The 24,391-nt window shown below is 40.0% G+C and overlaps 1 protein-coding gene across 1 annotated transcript; it reads left to right on the top strand.

Annotated features, from left to right (window-relative positions):
* The first annotated feature begins 3,392 nt into the window (after nt 1–3,392).
* LOC131839781 (apomucin-like) lies at nt 3,393–23,732 on the top strand. The gene is made up of 15 exons (XM_059187502.1): nt 3,393–3,424; nt 5,226–5,248; nt 6,036–6,134; nt 7,224–7,259; nt 7,557–7,655; nt 14,869–14,922; nt 15,242–15,295; nt 16,122–16,151; nt 18,822–18,853; nt 18,940–19,102; nt 19,445–19,482; nt 20,840–20,950; nt 21,924–21,963; nt 22,579–22,687; nt 23,377–23,732. Exons 1-15 carry the CDS (start codon nt 3,393–3,395, stop codon nt 23,558–23,560), a joined length of 1,104 nt encoding a protein of 367 aa, XP_059043485.1. The 3' UTR covers nt 23,561–23,732.
* Nucleotides 23,733–24,391: the final 659 nt, after the last annotated feature.

Raw genomic sequence — 24,391 nt, 5'->3', positions numbered from 1 at the left:
CTTACTTTTCATGAGGCCCATTCTATTCTTCCTTTTGGTTTTCTTTTCTTTTGTTTCGTTTTTCCCTTTGTGGTGAACGAGCAAGATGGGCAGAGGGAGAGGGGGAGAGAGCATCCGAAGCAGTCTCCACACCCAGCTGGGAGCCCAACCCCCAGTTCCATCCCACAACCCTGAGATCAGGAGCAGAGCCTTAACACAGAGGCTTAAGTGACTGAGTCCGCAAGAGGCCCCTCATTTCTTTCTTTCTCCTCAGGAACAGCTCGAGGTCTCCAGACTGAACGTTCTACTACAGGTGAGTATATTATGCCAAAAATTTATTGGGGACCACGAATAAAAGAAAAAAAAAAGAAGTGGAAGAAAAGAAGAAGAAGAAGAAGAAGAAGAAGAAGAAGAAGAAGAAGAAGAAGAAGAAGAAGAAGAAGAAGAAGAAAAAGAAGAAGAAGAAGAAGAAAAAGAAGAAGGAGGAGGAGAAGAAGAAGAAGGAGGAGGAGAAGAAGAAGAAGGAGAGAAAAGAAGGCTCAGGCTGAAAATTTTGAGGAAATTCGGGTTTTGGGGACAGAATTTGTATGAGAGTATGGCTTAATAGAAAGCCCGGCAAGAAGGAATTTACGGAGCTTTGACGACGGTTATGAAATCTTATATCCAAAGACTTAAATTTCACTTGCTTTGGACCAGGTTAGAGCGACGGGCTTAAGTAGGGGGTCCCCTTCGACTTTCCTCCATCCCGTTTCACAGGAATATCGTCCCTCTGACCGAACTCATTAGCATCAACTCCACAGGTTAAAGAAAAAAAACGAATTTAAAAAAGGTAGACTAGCCTAAGAGGAAAGGTGCCTCAGTCTCAGGACATATTTTGACCTCGTAGGTGTTTTAAGTGGAAGGGTGCCATGAGCTCCATCCTGTCATTTCCTCATTGTTCCTAGCATCCCTGAGGGATAGTGTGATGAGGGCGGGAGGTCCCATTTCTTGGGATGCAACGTCACGGTGATATGTAGAGGAAGACGTAAGATGACCCAGTTGGAGATGTGGAAAGCACGAATGTGGCAAAGAAGGCCGCAACCACCCCAAGAAGGAAGTAGCAAGGATGATAACAAAAAGTGGAGCAGAGTTATATTAGAACAAAATCTCCGGGAAGTCTGGACAGCAAGTCACTGGAAGAACGTCGATTCCATTTCCTCGGGGGTAGGGGCGGGGGCGGGGGCGGTAGCGGGGGCGACTGGCGGGAGAGGTCCATTCCCCTTTGGGCGAAAAAGGGCAAGTGTGTTTGAAATGAGCAGTTCATTCTACGGGTTTCTCAGGTGTTGCTGGACGTCCGGTTTCCACGACCCTCAATGCTGGCAGCCTAGGCAGCACTGGAGCGGGCCCCGCCTTCACCAGTAGCCCTGGCCACACACCAGGTAAAGCCAGTTCCCAACGACGGAGCCCTTCGATGCCTAAGCAACTGGTTTCAGGCAGTGCCGCTCAGTCCAATAGCGTCCAGACTGGCAGACATCTGACCCGTTATGTCGACTGGTGATGGCATGTATACCCGTATTCAGCAGGGTTTTCCATCTTTTGTGCTTGCTCTTGATGATGTTGTTGTTGGCGTCGTCCTTCTCTTGACCCTGAAGAGAAAGGCACAAGGGACACAGGCTTCAGAGCAGGCGAGGCCAAGAAGTGATTGAAAGGCCATGTCTTCCATAGTTTCCCAGTACCAGTCGTCCTGGATTTCACGTCAGGACCCCTTGGAGATACTTGGACAGGAGGGGTGCTACGTGAGCTGATGGCGTTGGGATGACATTCAGTAACATGGGAAAAGGAGAGATTTCCCTGGTCCATGACACTTCTTTGATGTCAATGACATCAACTTTCAGATGATGCCTGAAGCTTAACGATGAGACTCAAATCCCATTGAGAGCGTGGCCGATGGGCATCTTTCCTCCCAGAAGGAAGCTAGCAACGAAAGGTCTCAGGAGAGGTAGAGGCCGTATTCGAACCCCGAAAGCCCTGGGCCTCTTCTGGCATGGCTCCACAGTGGTGGGATCTGTGTGATAGGGCATGCTTCCGAGATAAAACGGACGACAGCGTGCTGTTCCTCGTGTGCCACGCACGGCGTTTGTCGTACCGTGGGTTTCAAGAACAAAAACGTGAGGGCCGTTCCACCGGTAGACATGATTTGGAGTCAAAGCCAACGATCCTGTGTTCACGCTGCCGAGTAGGGAGTGAGGCATTAATCTCAAAGGGCAGTCCAGTTTGCAAGTGCACTGATTTCTGCCCAGGGTAAAGTGGAGTGTGCTGTCTCTTTTCAGGAGGAACTGGCAGCCCGACAGTAGCCGCCAGAGAAGGTAAAGAACCCAGCACGCCCCTGAAACCTAGCGCTGGAGAGCCCAGCGCAGGGAAATCAGACAAGTCAGGACTGGCCCTTTAGCACCTATGTGGTGGCATTGAACGTGACACAGGGCGAACTCACGATTGAGCTGTGTGTGATGTGAGACTGATACTAGCTATGTAGCTGCAGACACCCTAGGAGTCCTTGAAAGCTGCTGTTGTGTGGGAAGCCTGACTTCTGTCCTGTCCGGGAAGAGGGACATGCAGAGCCCTGCGTGTGTAGGAGTCAAACCGTTTCCCCGTTGTTCTGTCAGGGACCCCGGAAGGTACAGAGGGCTTCACTACAGCCGCAGGGAGTGAGAAGACAAGTGGAGATTCAACTGGCCCAGGCACAACCTTGGGAGACAGAGCAGGTATGGAAATACAAGGTGGAAAGCATCTGCTTCCTGACGTGCGGGAAGCTGCCGGTGGCTTCTGAGGGAGGGGACCCTAGCCAGCTCGTACTGCCCGTCCTCCTGGGCGGCCCCCTGTCCTGGTTTGTGTGGGCTTCTTCTCGGCAGTGTTTCTCGAGCCTCCACGCAGACGTGATGGATAGTGGAGCGGCGTGTGGTCAGACTCCCCAGATTCCGGCCTCTGGGCTTCTGAGCCTGAGTCTGGATGGGCATGGGGTCATGCTTTAGCCCGTCTGGCTCCAAGTGAGTGCGGAGGCCCGACAGGAACACGTGCGTGCAGCTGCTCCACGAGCCAGTGTCCGGAAAGGGCTTTGAGAGCAGAGGGCAACACAGTGTGTTCTGCTCCACCAAAGCTCCTAGTAGACAGGTAGTTGGGTTTGGAGCGGGAGCAGGGGATCACCAGCCGGTGAGACCCCTGGAGTCCCAAGCACTGAAAGGCAGGTGGGAGCGAGTTGAGAATGTCTTTCCGAGGCCAAGTCTTTTGTACGTCCCAGGGGGTTTTCTGGCACATCACGACGTGAGGTCTTCTAATGCATTTCGCCTCTTGTCCCAAAGTCAGAGTGTCAGACGGGCACAGCTAGAGGTTCTGTAGGAATTGTGTGGGCAGCAGGACTTTCTTCTAAGAGCGCATCCATGGCGGCAGGGAAGGAAGGGCATCAGGCTCGGTACGCTGTCGAGGCCGAAAACTAATGAAGTGGAATCCCTTTTGTTCTCCTTCCCAGCTGTTGCCCCTAGTTGAAGGCTTTGCATGCTTCCCACATCAGTTTTCTCCTTCCTTCTTGGAGGGGGAAGGACATACCCTTCCCTTATGGGACCTACCTTCGGACTCCTTGTGCTAGTGCCGCCTAGTGTAATACCCAGGAAGTGCTCAGTCAAAGGCCCTCTCTGGCCACTAACCTTTGGAGGGAGCATCATCCATTGTGTACACGCCTTTCGATTTCAGCCAAGGAACTGGAGGCTTTGTAGGAAGTGGAAGAAGAGTACTTCATGGGTCTAAATCCCGTTTAGGGGGTATTTTTCTCCAGGATGTGACATCTTGCCCAAACAGCAAGTTCTGTGGTGTGAGACTTCATGTGTGTTAGGGGGCACGTTATGGATCCTCCTGAAGCTGACCCTGCAGGCATTTATATTGAAGAACACTAGAATGTGCACTGCAAAAATGCCAAACAATGTTCGTTTCCGTCCAAGCGAAACGGATCCTTCGAGGGCTCACGCCGCCTTCGTAGTAGCTAGAAAATTCATTGTACTCCCATCTGTGACAGGTTTCAAGAGACTCGAGGGCCCGGATTCAAGACGGGTCCCCGCCATCTCCATCTCCAAAACACCACACAAAAAGAGAAAGAGAGGGAGAGAGAAGGGGCGCTCATTGCCTCGTTAGCCCCACCCTTCACCAGGAAAGCCTAGACGTGTGTTTTCTCACTCATATGCTACAGACATTTGCAATGTGTCCTCTACCATGTGTGGTGAGCCACTGTGTTCCCCTTCACCCTGTGTGGCTCCAAGCCCGTTTAGATGTGGCCATTTTGCAGAAGAGTTTATTGTGTCCTACTGGAAGATGCTACCTTGAATGAAGGGTGGTTTTTTCAATTGGAAGGAGCTCAGATGAGAATCACTGAAATGCCCCAGAGGTGACCTTTCTCCAGGGAACTGGAATCGGCACCGAAATGGTCGGGAGGATCAGGGTCTATCCGGCTGCAACATTGTCCCCTGGGGAGTCTCTGGGGTTCAGGGTCAAAGAGTCTTTCTACATGACCCTTCCATGCCGATGAGTAAGACGTGTCCATTCCATGTCCCGTGAGCTTGCGATCAGTGGGAAAAGATGAGATCTGTATTGGGCTGTTGGTGGAGTGTTCCTGGCCCAGACTGGGCAAGTCTTGTCAATTAAAGCATGACACTACCTTTGCGAATGCTCATATCTGCTTCTCTCGCACTACTTAACACATGGTTCAAAACGATGGTGTGAAGCATTCCAAAAGGGACATGGGAGTACTCACGTCATGTTCTCTTCTTTTTTTCTCTTGTCGCAAATATGGCATTTCTATCACTAGGATGCCTGGTTGTTCCCAAAACTACAAGAGGGGTTCATGATTCACAGAGGCAGCATTACCTGAAAATGCCCTATGACTTATGGTCTGAGGGACTGGATGACTTGGATTTCAGTCCCAGCCTTGTCAGTGACCAGAGCCATTTTGCAGAAATTACTTACTTTTCTTGAGGTTAATTCTGTTATTTCTCTCTGTTTTTGTTTGTTTGCTTGTTTGTTTGTTTTCCTTCATGTCTTGGGGTATGTGGGGCTCTGGGTATTGGTATGAGAGCATCCAAAGCATTCTGCACAGTCATCTCAGAACCTAACCCAGGATTTTGGCCCACAAGACTGAGCTCATATTCATAGACTTTTTGAAGTGTTAGAGGCTATGCATCTGAATCTGATGTGACCCCTCATTTCTTTTTTTTTTTTCCTCTCAGAAACAGCTCCAGGTCTTCAGACTGTACGTTTCCGTATGGGTTAGTATACTGTGTCCTATTTTTTTATGTACCAAAGGAAAAAGAAAAGTAAGAGTGAATATTTCGGAGATATTTAGATTTTATTGTAGAATTTTTGTGAGAGTATGGCAGTTGAGAAACTCTGGCAAACAAGGTATCTATGGAGCTTTATCTCCATATTTCAATGTATACCCTCTAAAACTTGAAATTCACTTGGTTTAGACCAGTTTCGAGAGATGCGCTGTCATAGGGTTTCCAGTTTGACTTTCCTCTGTCTCCTTAACATGATAATCATCTCTATGACAGAACTCAGTAACACCATACTCCAGATTTTTAGAAAAAGCAGTGTAGAATAGGAGAAAATGTTCCTCTTTCTAAGGATATATTTTGGTCTCGTAGGTGTTTTAAATATAAGGGTGCCATGAGCTCTGTCCTGTCATTTCATCATCATTCCTAGCATCCCTGAGGTACAGTGTAATGAGGGCAGAAGATTCCATTTCTTTGAAAGCAACATCATGGAGATATATAGAGGAAGACCTAGCATGACCCAGTTTGAGATGCATAAAACATGAGTGTGGCAAAAGAAAGCAACAACCACTCCAAGAAGGAAGTAGCAAGGATGATAACAAAAAGTGGAGGAAAGTTATATTAGAACAAAATATTAGGGAAGCCTGTAAAGAAAGTCGCTGGACTTCTATTTTCTCTGGGGGAACTGGCAGGAGAGGTACATTCCACTTTGGAATAAAGGGCAAGTGTGGTTGAAATGAGAAGTTCCCTCTATGGTTTTCTTAGGTGTTGATGTACATCCATTTCCCACGACCCTTGATGCTGGCATCCTCAGTAGCACTGGAGTGGGCGCTGCTGGTACTACCAGCCCTGGGGCCATACCAGGTAAATCCAGTTTCCAAAAAAGGAGCACTTTGGCTCCTAAGCAAATGGTTTCAGGTAGTGCTTCAGTTTTTGTGCTTACTCTTGATGTGTTGCTTGTTGTTGTTGTCGTCGTTCTCTTGACCCTGAAGAGAAAGGTCCCCTCAACAAACCCTTAGTCGATATCCCACCACAAGGGACTTCCCAAATTTCAGCTTGCCGCCATGTCTTTCCACTTCTTAAAACCCCTCAGGAGTTCTGGTCACTTTCAGCATGAACCAAAAGTCCATCCCAGACCATGAGGCATCATTTCTTTAGTGCACACAGTGGGCCTTGACTTTGTGTGTTGATCTGTGGACCCATGGCCCAGTGATCTTTAGCTACATTTGTGTTGGCCTCGCCTGATTTCTGATGTCAGATTTCGGTGGCAGATCCTTTCTGGGCAGAACGTGGCCAGCACATGATCTTTTGGTAGGGTGAAGGATCGAATCTGCGGCAGCCCAACGCACGCAGCGCGTTCTGCATGCCGTTAGAGTCGGGAATTTGCTGAAGGGTGAGGGGACTGAGCATGTAGTGTCTATGTTCACAAATCGGGCCAGCATTCTTGGGGCACGATGGCAAGGGCTTCAGCTCGGTCTTGTGGCAGCCAGGCAGTCGTTGCGACAGGGGCTTGGAGCAGGGCTCCACAGTGTTGGGTCCACAAAGGAGGGCCACCCAGAACCGTTCGCTCCTGCTCCATGCTATGCTACTAGGGGAGTAGCCATTTGACGTGGGGCTTTTCCCTCTGTTGAGGAAAAGCTGATGGTTTCTTTGGGTTTGCTGTGTCAAATGTCCTTTCTGGAGGGCCCCCCACTAGAGCCGATTGGAAATCGTAGAACATGGCTCCCTCAGCACACGTGTCCTGAGGAACCATGTCAGAGTCAAAATTCCAAGGTGAGGCTGGCAGGGTTCGGCTCCTGGATCTGCTGTCCACTACCTGGGTGACGTGAAGCAGATCCCTGAGCCCCTTCTGCTCTGTGGGACCCCTAATAGCGCCTGCCGGAGAGGGTCTCTGTCCGAGCAAGTGCACTGATTTCTGCCCACGGTAACGTGGAGTGTGCTGTCTCTTTTCAGGAGGAACCGGCAGCCTGACTGCAGCCACCAGAGGAGGTAAAGAACCCAGCACGCCCCTGAAACCTAGCGCTGGAGAGCCCAGCGCAGGGAAATCAGACAAGTCAGGATTGGCCCTTTAGCACCTATGTGGTGGCATTGAACGTGACACAGGGTGAACTCATGATTGAGCTGTGTGTGATGTGAGACTGATACTAGCTATGTAGCTGCAGACACCCTAGGAGTCCTTGAAAGCTGCTGTTGTGTGGGAAGCCTGACTTCTGTCCTGTCCGGGAAGAGGGACATGCAGAGCCCTGCGTGTGTAGGAGTCAAACCGTTTCCCCGTTGTTCTGTCAGGGACCCCGGAAGGTACAGAGGGCTTCACTACAGCCGCAGGGAGTGAGAAGACAAGTGGAGATTCAGCTGGCCCAGGCACAACCTTGGGAGACAGAGCAGGTATGGAAATACAAGGTGGAAAACATCTGCTTCCTGACCTGCGGGAAGCTGCTGGTGGCTTCTGAGGGAGGGGATCCTAACCAGTTGGTACTGCCCGTCCTCCTGGGTGGCCCCCGTCCTGGTTTGTGTGGGCTTCTTCTCGGCAGTGTTTCTTGGGTCTCCATGCAAATGTGATGGATAGCAGAGCATTGTGTGGTCACAATGCCCAGATTCCTGCCTCTGGACTTCTGAGCCTGAGTCTGGATGGGCATGGGGTCATGCTTTGCCCATCTGGCTCCCAGTGAGAGCTGAGGCCAATGCATGAAGCTTTCCCTCGATCCATTGTATTTAAAGTTCTTTGAAAGGAGAGGGCAATGCAATGTATTTTGCTGCCCCAAAGCTCCCTATACATTTTTTGTGTAGTTTTTAATATATAGGGGATTAACTTTGGGTGATTCCATTTGAGCCTCATTAAGATAACACACTGTCAAAGACCGTGTTAAGAATGTCATTGAGAGAATATAGCTTTTTTAAAATTTAAAATAAGTGCCAAAGCAGGAAGTATCTTTCATCACACCCTTGTTTTTTTTTTTGTTGTTGTTGTTCATTTGTATTATTGACATATCAAAGAATCATTGGGAATGTCATAAAAATGATGGACAGTTTTTAGTGGATTTTTATTTTGCTGTTTTCTCCAATCTTTCCTTCAAATCTACTATTTTACTGCATTAAATATATATTAATATATATGGTTTTCCAGTACACAGTTTATAAATTCAGGAATCTGTGGAAGTACCACGGGAATTGGTGAACGCATGACCACTAGATCACCTTTCATTGGTTTCAGGCCAGTTTGATATTCAGCTACAAGCTGCAGGCTCGATTGCTTATTTTGACAGTGCTCCATCATGAACATAGCTGGGAACTCAAGTTTTCATGAGAAATTTAAGTCAGTTTAGCAATGATTATAGTTTCAATGGCTTTTTAATTTTATGACTATTGAACAGGTATTGTTTGATCATTTGTATCACAACCATTTATTTAGACTAGAATTGCCAGTTATAAATGCAAGGTGCCATTGAACTGTGAAGTTCACATAGGTAAGAAATACTTTGTTAATATTAAGTATGTCCCATTTGGAATGTGATTTTTTTAATCTGGGATTTAAATTTACAGGGTGTCTTTTGTGATTATGTACTAAATCTGACAATCATTTTGTGAATTGATTGCCAATGTTCTTTTCAATTAGGAGCAGCGGATAGGGGATTTGCAGCCACTTTTGTAGCTTTTGGTGAAACCACTTCTGTTGCACCAGGTACTGAAAGAGCATAATCAAAATAAATCCAGGCAATGGAAATGTGATTTCTTTTTTTTTAAATTTAGTTTAATTTTTTCAGTGTTCCAAGATTTCATTGTTTATGTACCACACGCAGTGCTCCATGCAATACATGCCCTCCTTATTACCCACCACCAGGCTCATCCATCCCCGGACCCCCCTCCCTTCCAAAACCCTCAATTTGTTTCTCAGAGTCCACAGTCTCTCATGGTTCTTCTCCCCCTCTTAACTTTTCCCCCAATTAACTTTTCCTTTCCTTCTCCTAATGTCCTCTATGTTATTCCTTATACTCCACAGGTGATTTCTTTACTTAACATTTTGACAGAGACAATGTGTCCTAAAGAATTTAATTATCATTATTTGTGTAATGTCAAAACAGGAGATCAAAAATTAATCAATACTTCTCTGTTATGTAAATAATATCACACTGAGTGCTCTAGAAAACAGAATTGTCATGTACTTGTTCCCTTAGAATTTTATTTTTGAGCAAAAATAATTAATATTTATATATATGCAAAGGCAAATACCATTATATCAGAAAAGAATCAAAATCAAGGAAATGTTCCATGACAGGCTTGGAATGAGAATTCAAAAGGAAATTCTATTAGGGAACTAATTAGTCAGAGTTAAAAACAAGATAGAATTATTCTATCTTAAAAATAAAGTGATAGTATGATCAGTACACTATGACTATATCTTTATACTTTAACTTGAGCAAAACCTCAAAACATGAGTGAGTTGAGTGAAATTTTAAGGATATATTCAATTTAATGGGATAAAGGACAGTCATATTTCAGCTGTTAGGGTCATAGAATTAAAAACAAAATCCTCTTTCAACCCAGATACCCAGGCCCAAAGACAGTAGAGAAAAAAACAGTTTTCAATGGAATAACTGTTAAACTTGCAAGTGATGCAAATTATGAGCTAAATTCATTTAGAGATTGTAAAGACAGGAATCTTACAAGCAGACCATTTTTACATACATTTTCTCAGGAAAAATAATTACTGGTTCTCAAATAAGAAAACTTTAAAACACCATTTATTATACAGAGTTTATCCTAAATTCACCTGTTAATTGGGGTGACGGTTACTTAACTGGTTTTATGGGGTTTTATCCTCCTGATAAAGGAGGAAGGTTTGTCCCTAGAGGGAGATAAGAGTACTATCTCCCTTGATGTTTACATCCCCAAAAGATAGTTCCCAAGGCCTTGAGAAAGACCTTCCTGAGTCATTAAGCTGGAAAGAAGCCTATTCAGATTTTTGAAAGATATACATACATTTCAAAGACAGAAAACATCTGAAATGACAAATATGCCAAAGCAAATGGTCTAAGAAAAAGAAAGGGGGCAGTCTCCCCTTATTTGTACCAGAAAGAATTAAGCCTCTTAATTTAAATTTTTGTTTTTGTAAGCCATCCTCCAAAGATGATCAAGTTCATACTTTAATTAGCTAACTTAAGTTTCTGTTGTAAGATTAAGCCATGCCTAGAGTCTTGCCTGAAGCAACCTCTGGGACTGGAGGTGGCAGCACCCCTGGAGAAACAGGCACTAGAACCCCAAGTCCTGAGAAATCAGACAAGGTTTGTCCTCATTTTTTTGGCTGTGTCCCATCATATCATCCTCAGCAGGGTGTGATCTGTACTAACCTGATTTCTAATTTGCATTGATGATCTTAGAATTGGGTAGCATTTAAGCTTAATGGTGAACCAGCTGGGGGGGGGCAGTAAAATGGTGGCTGCATACATTAGAATCTACACATACCTCCTTCGGCAAAATGTAATATCACTGGGCCCACACCTTGGGAGTTTAGAGGGACAGAGCAGACTGAGACTCCAAAGATTGGGGAAGATGGCTCTGGGACTCAGAGTGGTTCTCTGAGAATCAGGTCAGGGCTTTCTAGAGGAGAGGGGAGTATAGAGAGTTGCTTAATAGTGGTAGAACATAGCATTGAATAGGGTTTACCCCTTGAGGGAAAGGGCTCTACGCTGAACAAGACTGCTGAGAGAAGGTCTGAGACCTAGCAATTCAGAGCCCTTTTTCATGTGGAGTTGAAATAAAGAAGATAGGAAAGTTCACAGAATGAGGTCAAGCAGTCTTGTGAAGGTACAGACTGTCTTGGAGGCAAGGGAGAGACACTAGGAAGGTGGAAGAATCTTTGTAACCTGGGTGTCAAAAAAAAAAAAAAAAGAAAGAAGGAAATCTTCAAAGCCAGGGGTCTCAAGAAAACAGGATAGTAAGTATGAGTTAGAAGACCAACAAAAAAGAGATGCCTCTTAAAAAAAAGAAACTTCCTTTCACCATGAACAACATAAAAGGAAGCCCTTGATCTGAGAAATCTGGTAAGCCACACTAAAGTCTCTTCATCCCCACTCCATAAAATCTCTTTCTATGTTCCAGGAAAATCCAATGCAAAAAAACATGAAAAAGAAAAATAAAATTCAAGTATCTATAGAAAGATTGTTCCAAAATTCCTTAGAGACTTAGGCTATCCCTAACCCCCTTCAAACGTGAAAGGATATAATTGTATACATTTATATGTATGTGTGTATACACACACACACACACACATATGTGTATATATACCGACATATATACATAGTTTATACTTATATGTATAGATATAATGTATATATTTTTAGCAGTTCTCAGCAATAGCAAGAAAACTAAAAATCTAGTCATGAAACAAAGGAAACAGAACATTAACAGGAATTTAAAATAAGAAACAAACTGCAGCTATAGACATCAGAATTATAAATTAAAAAACTAAGTGTCAAAATAGATAAATAGTAGGAAGGTGTCAAATTGGAACTGATGAAAATTCAGGAGAAATATTAAAAAATAAAGACAAAATATCTAAAAAATATAAGCCAGTTCCATTCTACCCAGCAGAGAATATATGAGACTGAAAGCATGGCAGGGGCTGTAGAGGATAGAATTGAGACGATCCAAAAAATATTGCAGACATATTAAAAGTTTAAGTAGATCAGAGTTAGGCATCGTTACAGGAAAGAGATAAAAATATCCAACATATAGATTATTTCAGTTTCTGGAGAAGCAAAAGCAATGAAACAGAACTAATATTTAAAATTGTAAATTGTAAACCAGGACAAGTTTCCTACAATTAAAAGAGAAATTCTAAATTTCTATGTTGAAGGGACCTATGATATATACCTGGAAGCTTAAATCTTTAACAGTCAATTTGATGAGTTGATTTAGAAAACTGTTAGACTTGAAAAAGAAACAGAAAAAGAAAAAGAAAAGGAAATCTGTTAGACTTGAAAGATATATTCTCTGGAACTTGAGGCGAAAAGAGAAAGTAATTCAAAAGCAAAGAAAATAAGAGATGCCTGGGTGGCTCAGTCATTAAGAGCCTGCCTTTGGCTCAGGTCATGATCCCAGGGTCCTGGGATCAAGCCCCACATTGGGGGGGGGGGCTGCTTCTCCCTCTCTCACTTCCCCTGCTTGTGTTCCCTCTCTTGCTGTCTCTCTCTCACTGTCAAATAAATAAATAAATAAATCTTTAAAAAAAGAAAGGAAGAAAGAAAGAAAGAAAGAAGAAAGAAAGAAAGAAAGAGAGAAAGAAAAAGAAAATAAATTAGGTTGGTATCAGACTTGACAAGACAGAATAGCATTAAGAAACTCAAAGAAGAAAAATATGGGCTAAGTGTTGTTAGTGCAGCTAAATGTAATTCAGGTATCAAGCTCTAGGCAAATAGTTGAAAACATGAAGGAATTCTGGGAATTATGTACCCATGAGCCCTTCATAATAAAGTCACTAGAGGATGAATGTTAAACAGCAAAGAGATGCCTTGAAAATGACTGAAATGATTAGAGCACAAATTTTAACTCTAGCTCTAAAACTGGAACCAAAGTTGAAAGAAAAGTGGAAAAGAACTTCATAAATATTTCATATTTGACCAACTAAAAATATCATAGTAATAAATGGATAAATGGAGAAGATGTTGGAAATAAAGATACGAGAAAAATTAAATTTCCTTACTATTTAACAGCCCATTGGCAAGTCCTTGAAACAGGCAGAGTGCCATTCTTCTAGGAACTCAGCTGCCTGAGTGTTAGTAGTTTGTTAAATGCAAAGGCAATCTTAGCCCTACTCCCAGGATCCTGCACCTCTACTTTAATGTATACAAATTCCTTTGGAAACTTTCTTTATCTTTACCCCCGAATAGTGTTGGCAATCATCTGCCAAGTATATCACCCACCGATATATATCAGAAGGGTCTCATGATTAAGGTTTTATTAGACAGTAATGAATGGCTTTTTCCCAACAATAGCTACCCCCTTCAATGTCCTTGAATCCTGTTTCCAAATTCCTTAAAGACTTAAGCTATCCCTAACCCCCTCCCAACTTGAAAGTATGTAAGGGACCACTCTTCATGACCCGAGTGCAGCTCTTTCTGCTCATGGGTCATGTCCCCGTGCTTTAATAAAACCAACTTTTTGCACCAAAGACATCTCAAGAATTCTTTCTTGGCTGTTGACTCCAAACCCCAATATATATTCTACATCAGCAAAGAGAAGGAAGATGTAATAATCTTATTAATTAGATGTAGTCAAACAAATTATTTAAAGCTCATGAACCAGACAAGAGTAGCTCAAACTTATTAAAGTGGTAAAAACAAATAATATCAAGAAAGAAAATGGCATTTAAATTGGAAAGTACAGAACAAGATAAGGAGAAGGGAAGAAGAAATAACATTAGTAATTATTATTCTTTATTAAGAGAGAACCAGTAGATACTACCTGAAAAGAAAATTGGGAGGATGCTAAAGGGATTATATAAAAATGTTACTGTAAAATATAGCTTATCAAAAGAGAAAAAAAGTGAAAAGCCCCAAAAAAGTAGCAACTTAAGAGTTTGCATGCAAACAACAAATGGCTGAAATTAGAAATCTAAAGCACACGAAATAAGGTTTAATAATAATTCCTATTAATTTTTAGCAAAAGTGTTTTAAAAATTGGGAAATCCATTAATACAGTTCATACTAACAGATCTAAGAGAAATAAAAGCAACTAATTATCTACATAAAGCCTAAAAAGACATTTGATAAATGTTCAATAACCATTTCTGAAGGGGGAAAAAATTCCCCAAATAAACTACCCCTTTCTATCAAAAGGGAAAGTTGTACTATATATGGCCATAGTGTTGTTCGGATGATAAAATTAGTAATACTACATGTTGCTGGGAACATACACAACATACAAGATAGTCAATAAAGAATTGCTGAAAGCATAACCAGGAGGAAGTTACACCATAGAATAAAAAGTATGAAATATACTGGTGCCCATGAAGAGGCTTGAAAGCTATAGTGAAGGGGAAAGGCAGCATGAACCCCTAGGTTAATAACAACAACAAAAACAAACATATGACATCTTTAAAACATGACAAGAATTTTTACTATTTGTTTTGGCAAAGACAACTGGAAATTCTGTTGAATATACAGTAAAAACTGGACCATCAGAGGGAAGATCAGGGATAACTGGAACATCAGCTGAAGGACTGGGGATAACTGTGCTATCATCTGCAGTGACAGGGAAAACAGGACCATCATCAGCTGGTTCATCATAGATGACTGGACCTGTTGTGTAGGCTCAGGAACATGTGTACCACCAATAGGTTTGTGAAAAAAGTTTGTATCATTTAGAGAAAGTGACCTATAAGTGAAAAATTTACTGGGGTCAGGAAAAATATTCAATTCATTTCTGTCAGCAGGGGGATTGCTAAAATAGACCTCTTATGTTTCAGTCACAGGAGCATGCACTAACACTAATAGATGCATTAGTACATTGCAGGTCTCTGAGACTCTTGGTCCATGTGGAGATGTCTTAGGACCTTTCTTCTGAAAGCAGAAAAAGTTCATTGCTTTTCTTCTCATTTTAGGTACCTCCAGGGAAGCATTTGAAACAACCACTGCTTCTGGAATTTCTACCACAGGTAAGTCAAATAATAATAAAAGAACTTTGTGGGGCGTCTGGGTGGCTCAGTGGGTTAAAGCCTCTGCCTTCAGCTTAGGTCATGATCCCAGGGTCCTGGGATCAAGCCCCACATCAGGCTCTCTGCTCAGCAGGGAGCCTGCTTCCCCCTCTCTCTCTGCCTGCCTCTCTGCCTACTTGTGATCTCTCTCTGTGTCAAATAAATAAATAAAATCTTAAAAAAAAAAAAAAAGAACTTTGTTTGGTGGCATTTCAGAAGATAGAACAGCTTATCAGAAGTCAAACTCTAGCTTCTCCAATCACCACTTTTATTTCCTTAGCAGTCACTGCTTCCACAGAAGTCAAGGAAACCTCTGAAACTAAAATGCAAACAAGTGAGTGATGGCAATATAACTTCCTGATTAGTGTACCTATGTCTGTTAGGTCATTTATCTCTCCTGTTATTGGCTTCTGCTAATCTGTTAAACATTATAATTGGGGATTAGCTTAGCATCATTCAGTAGAGAGAGACATTTATTCCCCAAATTCCCACATCTTTAACTAATTTCCTTTCTCTTTTTCTGTACCTATTGGTTGTTGAGGCCCCTTTACCTAAACATGTAACAATTTTAAGTTCCTCTCAAACATTCTGTTACTTCTAGGCTGACCTTTTCCTGGATAGGTAGAATAAAAATACTAACTTGATTTTTTAGAAGTTTGGAAGTAGAATTTGAAATTTTGAGTGAATTGTTGAGTTGACAAAAATATATGATATGTGAAGACTTAAATTGAAACATATAACCAGCTTAAACCATTTAGTTCAGGTGGAGATGGAGTAAGATTGAAATATTTCGGGAAAATAGATAGAGGATAAAAAGATAAAGGACTAAAACTGGATAAATAATAATACTTATATTTTACTGTCCTATTTATTGGCAGTGTCTGCCAAATTAAAAAAATTGAAGAGAAGTTTACCTTAATGTTTTCTCCTTTCTCCTTTAGATTCCCGTATTCCCCTCCCATTAAAATTTGAGCTTCAAGGGGAATAATCTCTAATGGTAGAATTTGAAATGCTATGAGGAGCAGAAAGGGAAGGTAGACAAGAACAAGTCTGTTTGTAAGACTAGTAATATAGCCAATTATTTTCAGTTATTACAAATTTTACCTCTAAACAAATTCTGTAACTTTAGAGGCTAACATGTGGTATCTGTTTTTACACAGGATGTCCACCATCACATCCACCACCTCCAGGTAATAATACTTCCACTTGAAATTTAATCATTCTACATTCACCATTCTCCTTGCAAATCAAATATAGGGGAGCTCTATTTTTAATTTCTTAAGGAATCTCAACACTGTTTTCCAAAGTGGCTGCACCAACTTGCATTCCCACTAACCATGTAAGAGGGTTCCCCTTTCTCCACATCCTCTCCAAAACTTGTTGTTTACTGTCTTGTTAATTTTGGCCATTCTGGTGCAAGGTGGTATCCCAATGTGGTTTTGATTTGAATTTCCCTGATGGCTAATGATGATGAACATTTTTTCATGTGTCTGTTAGCCATTTGTCATCTTTGGAGAAGTTTCTGTTCATGTCTTCTGCCCATTTTTTGACGTGGTTATCTGTTTTTTGAGTGTTGAGTTTGAGGAGTTCTTTATAGATCTTGGATATCAGCCCTTTGTCTGTAGTGTCCTTTATGAAAATCTCCTCCCATTCTTTGGGTTGCCTCTTTGTTCTGTTGACCATTTCCTTTGCTGTGCAGAAGCTTTTGATCTTGATAAAGTCCCAAAAGTTCATTTCCACTTTTGTTTCCTTTGCCTTTGGAGACATGTCTTGAAAGAAGTTGCTGTGGCCAAATTTGAAGAGGTGACTGCCTATGTTCTCTTCCAGGATTTTGATAGATTCCTCTCTCACATTGAGGCCTTTTATTCATTTTGAGTTTATCTTTATATATGGTGTAAGAGAATGGTCAAATTTCATTCTTCTATGCTTAGCTGTCCAATTTTCCCAGCACCGTTTATTGAAGAGACTGTCTTTTTTTTACTGAATATTTTTTCCTGCTTTCTTGAAGATTATTTGACCATAGAGTTGCAGGTCCATATCTGGACTCTCCTCTGTTCCACTGGTCTGTGTGTCTATTTTTGTGCCAGTACCATGCTGTCTTGGTGATCACAGCTTTGAAAAGTGTGAAATATGTATTATATAGAGAGCACATTTTAAGTGTCACATATGTGTTACATGTATTGTGTACTTTGGAAGAGTCCTTAGGAGTCCTTAGTCCAGTTTCACTACAAAACTGGAATTTGAGAACAATGTGTAGACTAGTCCAGGGTATGAAAATGAAAGAAGTGAGACTAAGTTGAGAAGGGAGTTTGGTGTCACACTGTGGCAGACCTCAGAAGTTGCTGAAAGAAAGTATTTGATTTATAAGTCTCTAAGGGGCATCAGAAGTTTCTAGCCAAGGGATGCCTGGGGTACTCAGTTGGTTAAGTGTCTTGTTTTCATCTCAGGCCAGGATCTCATGGATTGTGAAAGTCAAGTCCCAAGTTGGGCCCCATGCTTAGCAGGGAATCTGCTTGAAGATTCTCTCCCTCTTCCACTCACCTGTACTCTCTCCTTCTCTCTCAAATAAAAAAAATAAGTACTTTTTAAAAAAAGTTTTCAACCAAGGTAGGGCTGAGATGAAAATTAGGCTTTAGAAAAATTATTCTACCTATGGTATAAGGAATTGATTGGATCAGGAAGAAGTGTGAGTCAGAGTTTTCCAGAGTTCTGGAAAAATCCTAGTCTGCTAGCTTAAAAATAACAAAGTCCTGTGGTAGCATTGTAGTATAACCAGGAAAGGAAGGTGTTGAAGTGAAGAGTTGGGGGAAAATGGAGGGGGAGACAAACCATGAGAGACTGTGGACTCTGAGAAACAAACTGAGGGCTTTGGGGGGGTGGGGTGAGGGGTTGGATGAGTCTGGTGGTGAGTATTAAGGAGGGCACATATGCATGGAGCACTGGGTGTAGTGCATAAACAATGAATTCTGAAACACTGAAAAGAAATAAAATAAAATAAAATGCTAAAAAAGAGAAAATACAGGATTTTGTGGTCGATTGGATACAAAGTGATTGAATGGAAGGAATCAAAATGAGTCCTAAACTTTAAACTCAAATAATTGAAAGGATAATTTGGTTCTCAACAGGAATAAGCCAGTTCAGATGAGATACTGATTTCAGGGGCAAAGTGATATAATCTGTTTTGTGCATATTGAGTGTGAGGGCGTCATAGATCTGCCGTGATACTATTAGGCTGAGGGAATCCTGGCTCCATACTTTACAAGAGATAACTGGCCTAGAGCTATGAATTTGAGAGTCATCCACTTAGCATTATAGTGGACACTGGAGATGGTAGAAAGTGCCAGAGAAAGGGCAGAGGCAATGAGAGGAAAGAGAAAAAGCTGCTTGTAAAGAAAGGAGTTTCAGAGTGTTGAATCTGAAGGAAAGAGAACATTTCCAAGAACCTGAGAGTTAAAAACGTCAGCAATTGTAAGGAACTTGAAAAACTGATAAATGGCCTTATGATAAGGGCCTTATAATTACAAAGTCTTGGTGACTTGTAGGATTATGGTGGTAGAAGTCAGACTGAAAAACAGTAAGCAAAAGAGTAGTCATAAGATTTATTGACCACTGCCAGCAGAAATTAATATTTATCCTATGCTGGAATTGTAAAATAGGAAATAGACCTATACTCATCAGAGACAATTTACTCAAGTAAATGGATGTAATTTATCCCTTTTACAGTACCATACAATTCTCCATAATTCTGTTTCTGAAATCCTAGTTCCAGTTACAGTATTGGCAACCTTGTGGTTATCTACATATAACAGATGGTTCTATTTTGCCAAATTTAATTAGCATTTACCATCTCATGTTAACAGTTTGTCATGGTCCACTGGGAGAAAAGAAATCTGTAAGTACAGTTTTTCTCTACTTTAATCCAAATTTGCTGTCATTCCTATATTTGAACAGAAGTCTAAACTTGGTTTGTTTCTGTAGCCTGGAGAGGAATGGACTGCCAATTGTTACACGTGTACCTGTACTGATGCAAATACTGTGGACTGTAGCCTCAAGGAGTGCCCTTCTGCACCCACATGCAAAACTGGAGAGAGACTTGTAAAGTTCCAAGATAACGACACCTGCTGTGAAATTGGATACTGTGGTGTGTATCCACAATACATTATTTGAATCCAAGAGTTATTTACTTATTTATGTGTTCAAGAAATATTTATTAAGCTTCTAATACATGTCGACTCTATGCTAGATAGGTGTGATCGATAAAACAGAATCATACTTGCCCTCTTAAACCTCTCTATCTCTGGAGTGGAGGAAACCCAGAATTAACAGTTATGAATATAATTAGTAAATTAGAAGGAGATGATGTTGTTGTGGGAAGAAACATTTTAACTGGTTGATAAATATGATCCCATATACAGTTTCTGGTTTATTAAAAAAAAACAGAATTATGTTTATTTTAAGAAAAAACGATGTATTTATTTTTCAGAACCAAGAACATGTTTGTTTAACAGTATTGATTATGAGGTAAGGCTGTTTTTAATTTTAAAATATTTTATTTACATAATTATGAATGAATGGCAGGCTCTTACAGCTTATAGTATGGAAAATCTATAGGTAATAGTAGAGCAGAATCTGTTCATTTTTTTCCCCTATATTCATTTCAAAAGGAACATTAAGTGTAACACTCAGTTACATATAAGGTTCAGTTCAAAGGGGGAAAATATACTTGATCATTAACTACCTAACTTCTGAATAAAATTTCTCAGGGGTCTGACCAGACCAGATGGAGAAGGCACCCTCTGGGACATTTAAATCAATGAACAGAGTTAAACTGTAATTATAACCAGAAAGATCAGATGGCCAAACTGTCAGAGATCAAATGAAAAACCCCCAGAGACTGGAACCCCATTATGTGAATATACCGACATGTATATTCAGAGCTGGATTTTGATGTCTGATTTGGCATTCTGGAAAGTAATTTAACTTTTTAGAAAAAGTACCAAGAAGTCATAAAATCCAGATGGTTCTCAAATTGATAATACATTTGAACTGGTGATACTAAATATTAAAAAAGTTTAAAATAAAATCTATGAAGTATGTTAAATATATAAAACAGAGCCAATGAGAGTTTTAGCTCAATAACTTATCACATTCAAATTCCTCTCTGAGTTGCTTAGGTTTTATTTTCCAAAGATGATAGTGACTTGAGAAACTATGCCAGTTTTTAAACATAAAAGATGATGATGTTTAAAGAACAAAAGGAAAGTTTTACCTCTAAACATTTATAATGCAAAATAGTTGAAATAACAAAATTCCAGTTTACCAGAAAGTTGACTTTGCAATTTGAAATACAGTTTCCCAAACTGGAGTTTGAATTTTGAACATAAATTATTTTTAAAGCAATCCAGAGAACTTTAAAAATATAGGAACACAAGCAGAAGTAGGAAAACAAGCTGAGGCAGAAGTAGGATGTCTTGTGGGATTGTCATTTGTGGTAATCTGATAAAACTATTTTGTACGATTTTTTTCTACTTAGATTTCTTGTTTTCCCTCAAACTTGTAGCATAATAATTGGTTAACTGCTCACCATAAAATAACCTTTCTTGAAAATATTTGAAAAATAGAGTAATTGGGTAGCTATGGATCTTCATTTAGGGATCGAGAATCCTGACACCTTCTGTGCTCTCAAGGAGACACACTGGTTTATTCATGGAATTTGGAGTCTTTCAATCCACTCTTTCTTAGATGTTAATTAATGACCGAAAGTGTCTCTGGAAATTCATTAAACATGAATTTTTTTTTTAACATGTTTTATGTTCAACCTCAAAAAGAAATCTAGGTGAATCATCAGTTTGTTCTCTCTTTCCTCCCTGCTTCCCAGATTGGTGCTTCATTTGATGATCCCAGCAACCCATGCATCTCCTACTCCTGCCACAACACTGGTTTTGTTGCAGTGGTCCAAGACTGCCCAAAGCAGACTTGGTGTCCAGAAGTAAGTCATCCTCTTAAGTAATGATCAACAACATCCACTTCTTATAAACACAAGCTGTCTTCTTTCTGATTTGGAAAAGTACGTGTCTGGCCAATAGACATAAATTCCTTGTGAATTCCATTCCAGCTATGTTTCGCACCTTTTATTGCCAAGTATATTTTTCATAGCAAAGTTATATTTGCAGGCTCTATAAAACTTAATTTAGTGCTATTCTAGAAGTAAGTTGCTTTGGAAAGCATTTTACCATTTTTAAACAAACCAAAAAAAAAAAAATCTTTGTTTTTTTCAAGGCTTATGGATTCTGGTTAATCATTTTCTATAAAAATGTTAATTTTTCATAAAATCACATGTAAATTTACTGTTCAGAACTTTCTTTGTGACACAGTCTTCATTTTTACCCTCCCCTTAATATACTAAGTTTTAATCTTAAGTTTTAAATTAATTAATTAGTTAATAATAAATGCTCCCAATTTATGGTTCAATCTTAGCTTATTTTTCTTTCTAAAGATATAATTGATAATATAGCTTAAAGTTTGATTTCAGCTTAAATACAACACTGGATTTATTGAGTTTTCACTTTGAGACATTGATAGGTATAAGAGTATAATAATGTGTAAGATAAAAGTCCTGCCTATGAGAAACTTACAGTGTTCAGTAGTAATATCAATATTAAGGTATTATTCAATTAAAATAAGGGAGGGAATTTTTTTTTACCCTTTGCGTGTTATTTTGAAGAAGAATTTAAATTCTTTTTTCCCTTTATACTCACTATTATAAAATTTCAGGGTAAATATTCAGACTCATTTTTATTACTCTGCTCTTTCATCTATGCTTCCTGGATCAGAGATCATCTTGTTTATCTGTTCCCTTTTCCCCTTTGTAATGTTATTCCACTAAGTTAAGAAATGTTATATTATTTATACAAAAATACAGACTTTTTAAGTCTTCTTTTCTATTTCTCTTGCTCCTATAGGAAGACCGAGTCTATGATTCAAAAAAATGTTGCTATACATGTAAGTAGCTTTAAGCTCCACATGTAGAGGAAATGTCAACTGTTGACAAAAATTTAGTGTTTGTTTAAAACAAAATGGCAGATCATGAATAGAAAGTCTCCTGTGTTTTTAACATAACAGATCGTCTAACCTAGATACTTGTACATAATGTAGTTTCTTTTTCATGTTGGTTGAAACATTCTTCCCAGTTAAAAACAATGATGCTTATAAGAGAGACATTTAATATTCAGGAGAAAAATGTAGTTTGCTCTCCTAATATCACCAGGTTGTGTTGTAAATTGATATATTAGATCATAAGGATAATCAAAAAGTAGAAATGGTTGTCAAAAACAATGCATTCCCTTCACCTCCCTTCCCTCCCTCCTTTCTCCTTGTCCCCTCCCTCCTCCTTCTTCTATGATAGTGATTATAACAATCATAAAAGATAACATTTATTAAAGACAATTATTGAATATTAGCCAGGTACCTTGGGCTAGGTTCTGAAGAAGTTAATCCCTTCAACAATGCTGTGAAGTATTTTTTGTTGTTGCTCTCTACTTAAGGTTAAGAAAACTGAGACTTAGCAATTGTTAATGTTAAACCTCACTTATGACTCTGTTGTCCATTTTGTTTTAGGTAAGACTAATTGTAGATCTTCACCTGTGAATGTGACGATTAAGTACAGTGGTTGCCAGAAAAGGGTCCAGATGGCAAGGTGTGTAGGGGAATGCAAGAAGACTGTCCGGTAAGTTTTTATCTGAATGTGTACTGGGCATTAATTTTGTAACATTGTGGAGGAAATTAAGCTTTTAAAACATTACATGGAACATTTTTTACATGACAGCTAATGATCAAGACCTGATAAAACAAAGATCTGAAACATTGAGATCTGAGAAATAAACATTTTCAATAGTGATGAATCATTGTAAAGCAGTTTTCTAAAGAAATCAAACATAATATGTTCATGGCAAATGTATTTATTTTTACACAGTGATTACTCAAAGTATTTGAGCAAGAACTCTTGTTTGAAAATGTGTTTCTAAACCATCACTTGCATGTTAGACATTATATATATATACATATATGTATATATATATATTTTTTTTCATGGATACTTTCATGTACAGGTTAATATAGAGAGAAAAATAATTTGGCATGAAGTATATTTAAAAATCTTTTTATGTATCTGCACCATAATGCTCTAATTATGACCTTATACATTTCCATTTTGGATTTATTTCTTTTGGTCTTACATTCTAATATCACTGATTCACATCAGAAGTTCATGGTGAGGGGGAAATGCAAGGTATAGGAAAAGAATAAATTGGTTGGAAGGATTGTTAAATCACTTCGACAATTATAATTTGAACATTGACGTCATTTGTCTCAGAAGATATCCCCAAACATTTATTGCTGAATTTTCTTTTTCTTTAGGTACAATTATACACTCTTTAAGCTGACAAATTCATGCCTTTGCTGCCGAGAAGATAACTATGAGTTCCGAGAAGTTGTTCTTAGCTGTCCTGATGGCAGTACAATACCTTACGGATACAGGCACGTCACAACCTGTTCTTGCTCAGACATATGCCAACAATCTGTAACCCCAGCGGTCAGTTAACACTATTATCACATTTCCGGGTAGAACAGGCTAGGTATTTATTTTATAAATGAACAAAAATGATCACTAAGTAGAATAACTAAACATTTGTATCTCACTCAAAAAGTGAGTTTTCATTATGAGGCATTTTGTTCTCTTGTTGACTGGATCTGAAAAATAAATACAACTTTGCAAGCAATTGTTGTGCATATGTTTTTATTGCTAGCCATAAGAATACTATACCTCAAGGGGAAACTGAGTCACATCATGGCTTTCCAACATATTCTTCTACTCTTCATCTTGTGAGGACATTATCCTGTTTCATCCTTTCCCTTCACAGCCAAGCTTAGTGAAACTAAGTTTTTGTTCTCTTTCTTCCCTTTTCTATGCCAGTTACATGATCCCTTTCATTTTATGAAACTTCTCTTCTTAAAACACCAGTGGTCTTATAATTCTTAAAGTAGGGTCTGATGCCATTTTCACTCTTTCTTTCTTGAAACATTTTTCTTGCTGTTTCTGTGACATCATTTTTACTAGTGGTCCTACATTTGTGGACACCTTCACCATTCTTGACATCTCAGTTCTCCAAAGTTGCATCCCATTCATCTCGTATTACTCAGGCTTCTTGGATGATTTTAGACACAAGTAGATGCATTATACACTGAGAATTTCCGACCTGTGTCTCCAACCCCAAGCTCTTCTATGAGTTACAGACACATTGATTTAACTCTGAATTTACACCTCTAACTGGATGTTCTATGGATAATACAAACTCGATAAGACTAAAAGTGAATTAAAGGTCACTCCCCTGAGCCCACTTTTCTCCTTATATTTTATATACATTGAGGGAAT

The sequence above is a fragment of the Mustela lutreola genome, chromosome 8, assembly GCF_030435805.1.
Source record: "Mustela lutreola isolate mMusLut2 chromosome 8, mMusLut2.pri, whole genome shotgun sequence".
NCBI classification, from domain to species: Eukaryota; Metazoa; Chordata; class Mammalia; order Carnivora; family Mustelidae; genus Mustela; species Mustela lutreola.
Note: the sequence above shows the minus strand (reverse complement) of the source record. Positions and strands in the feature narration are given on the sequence as shown.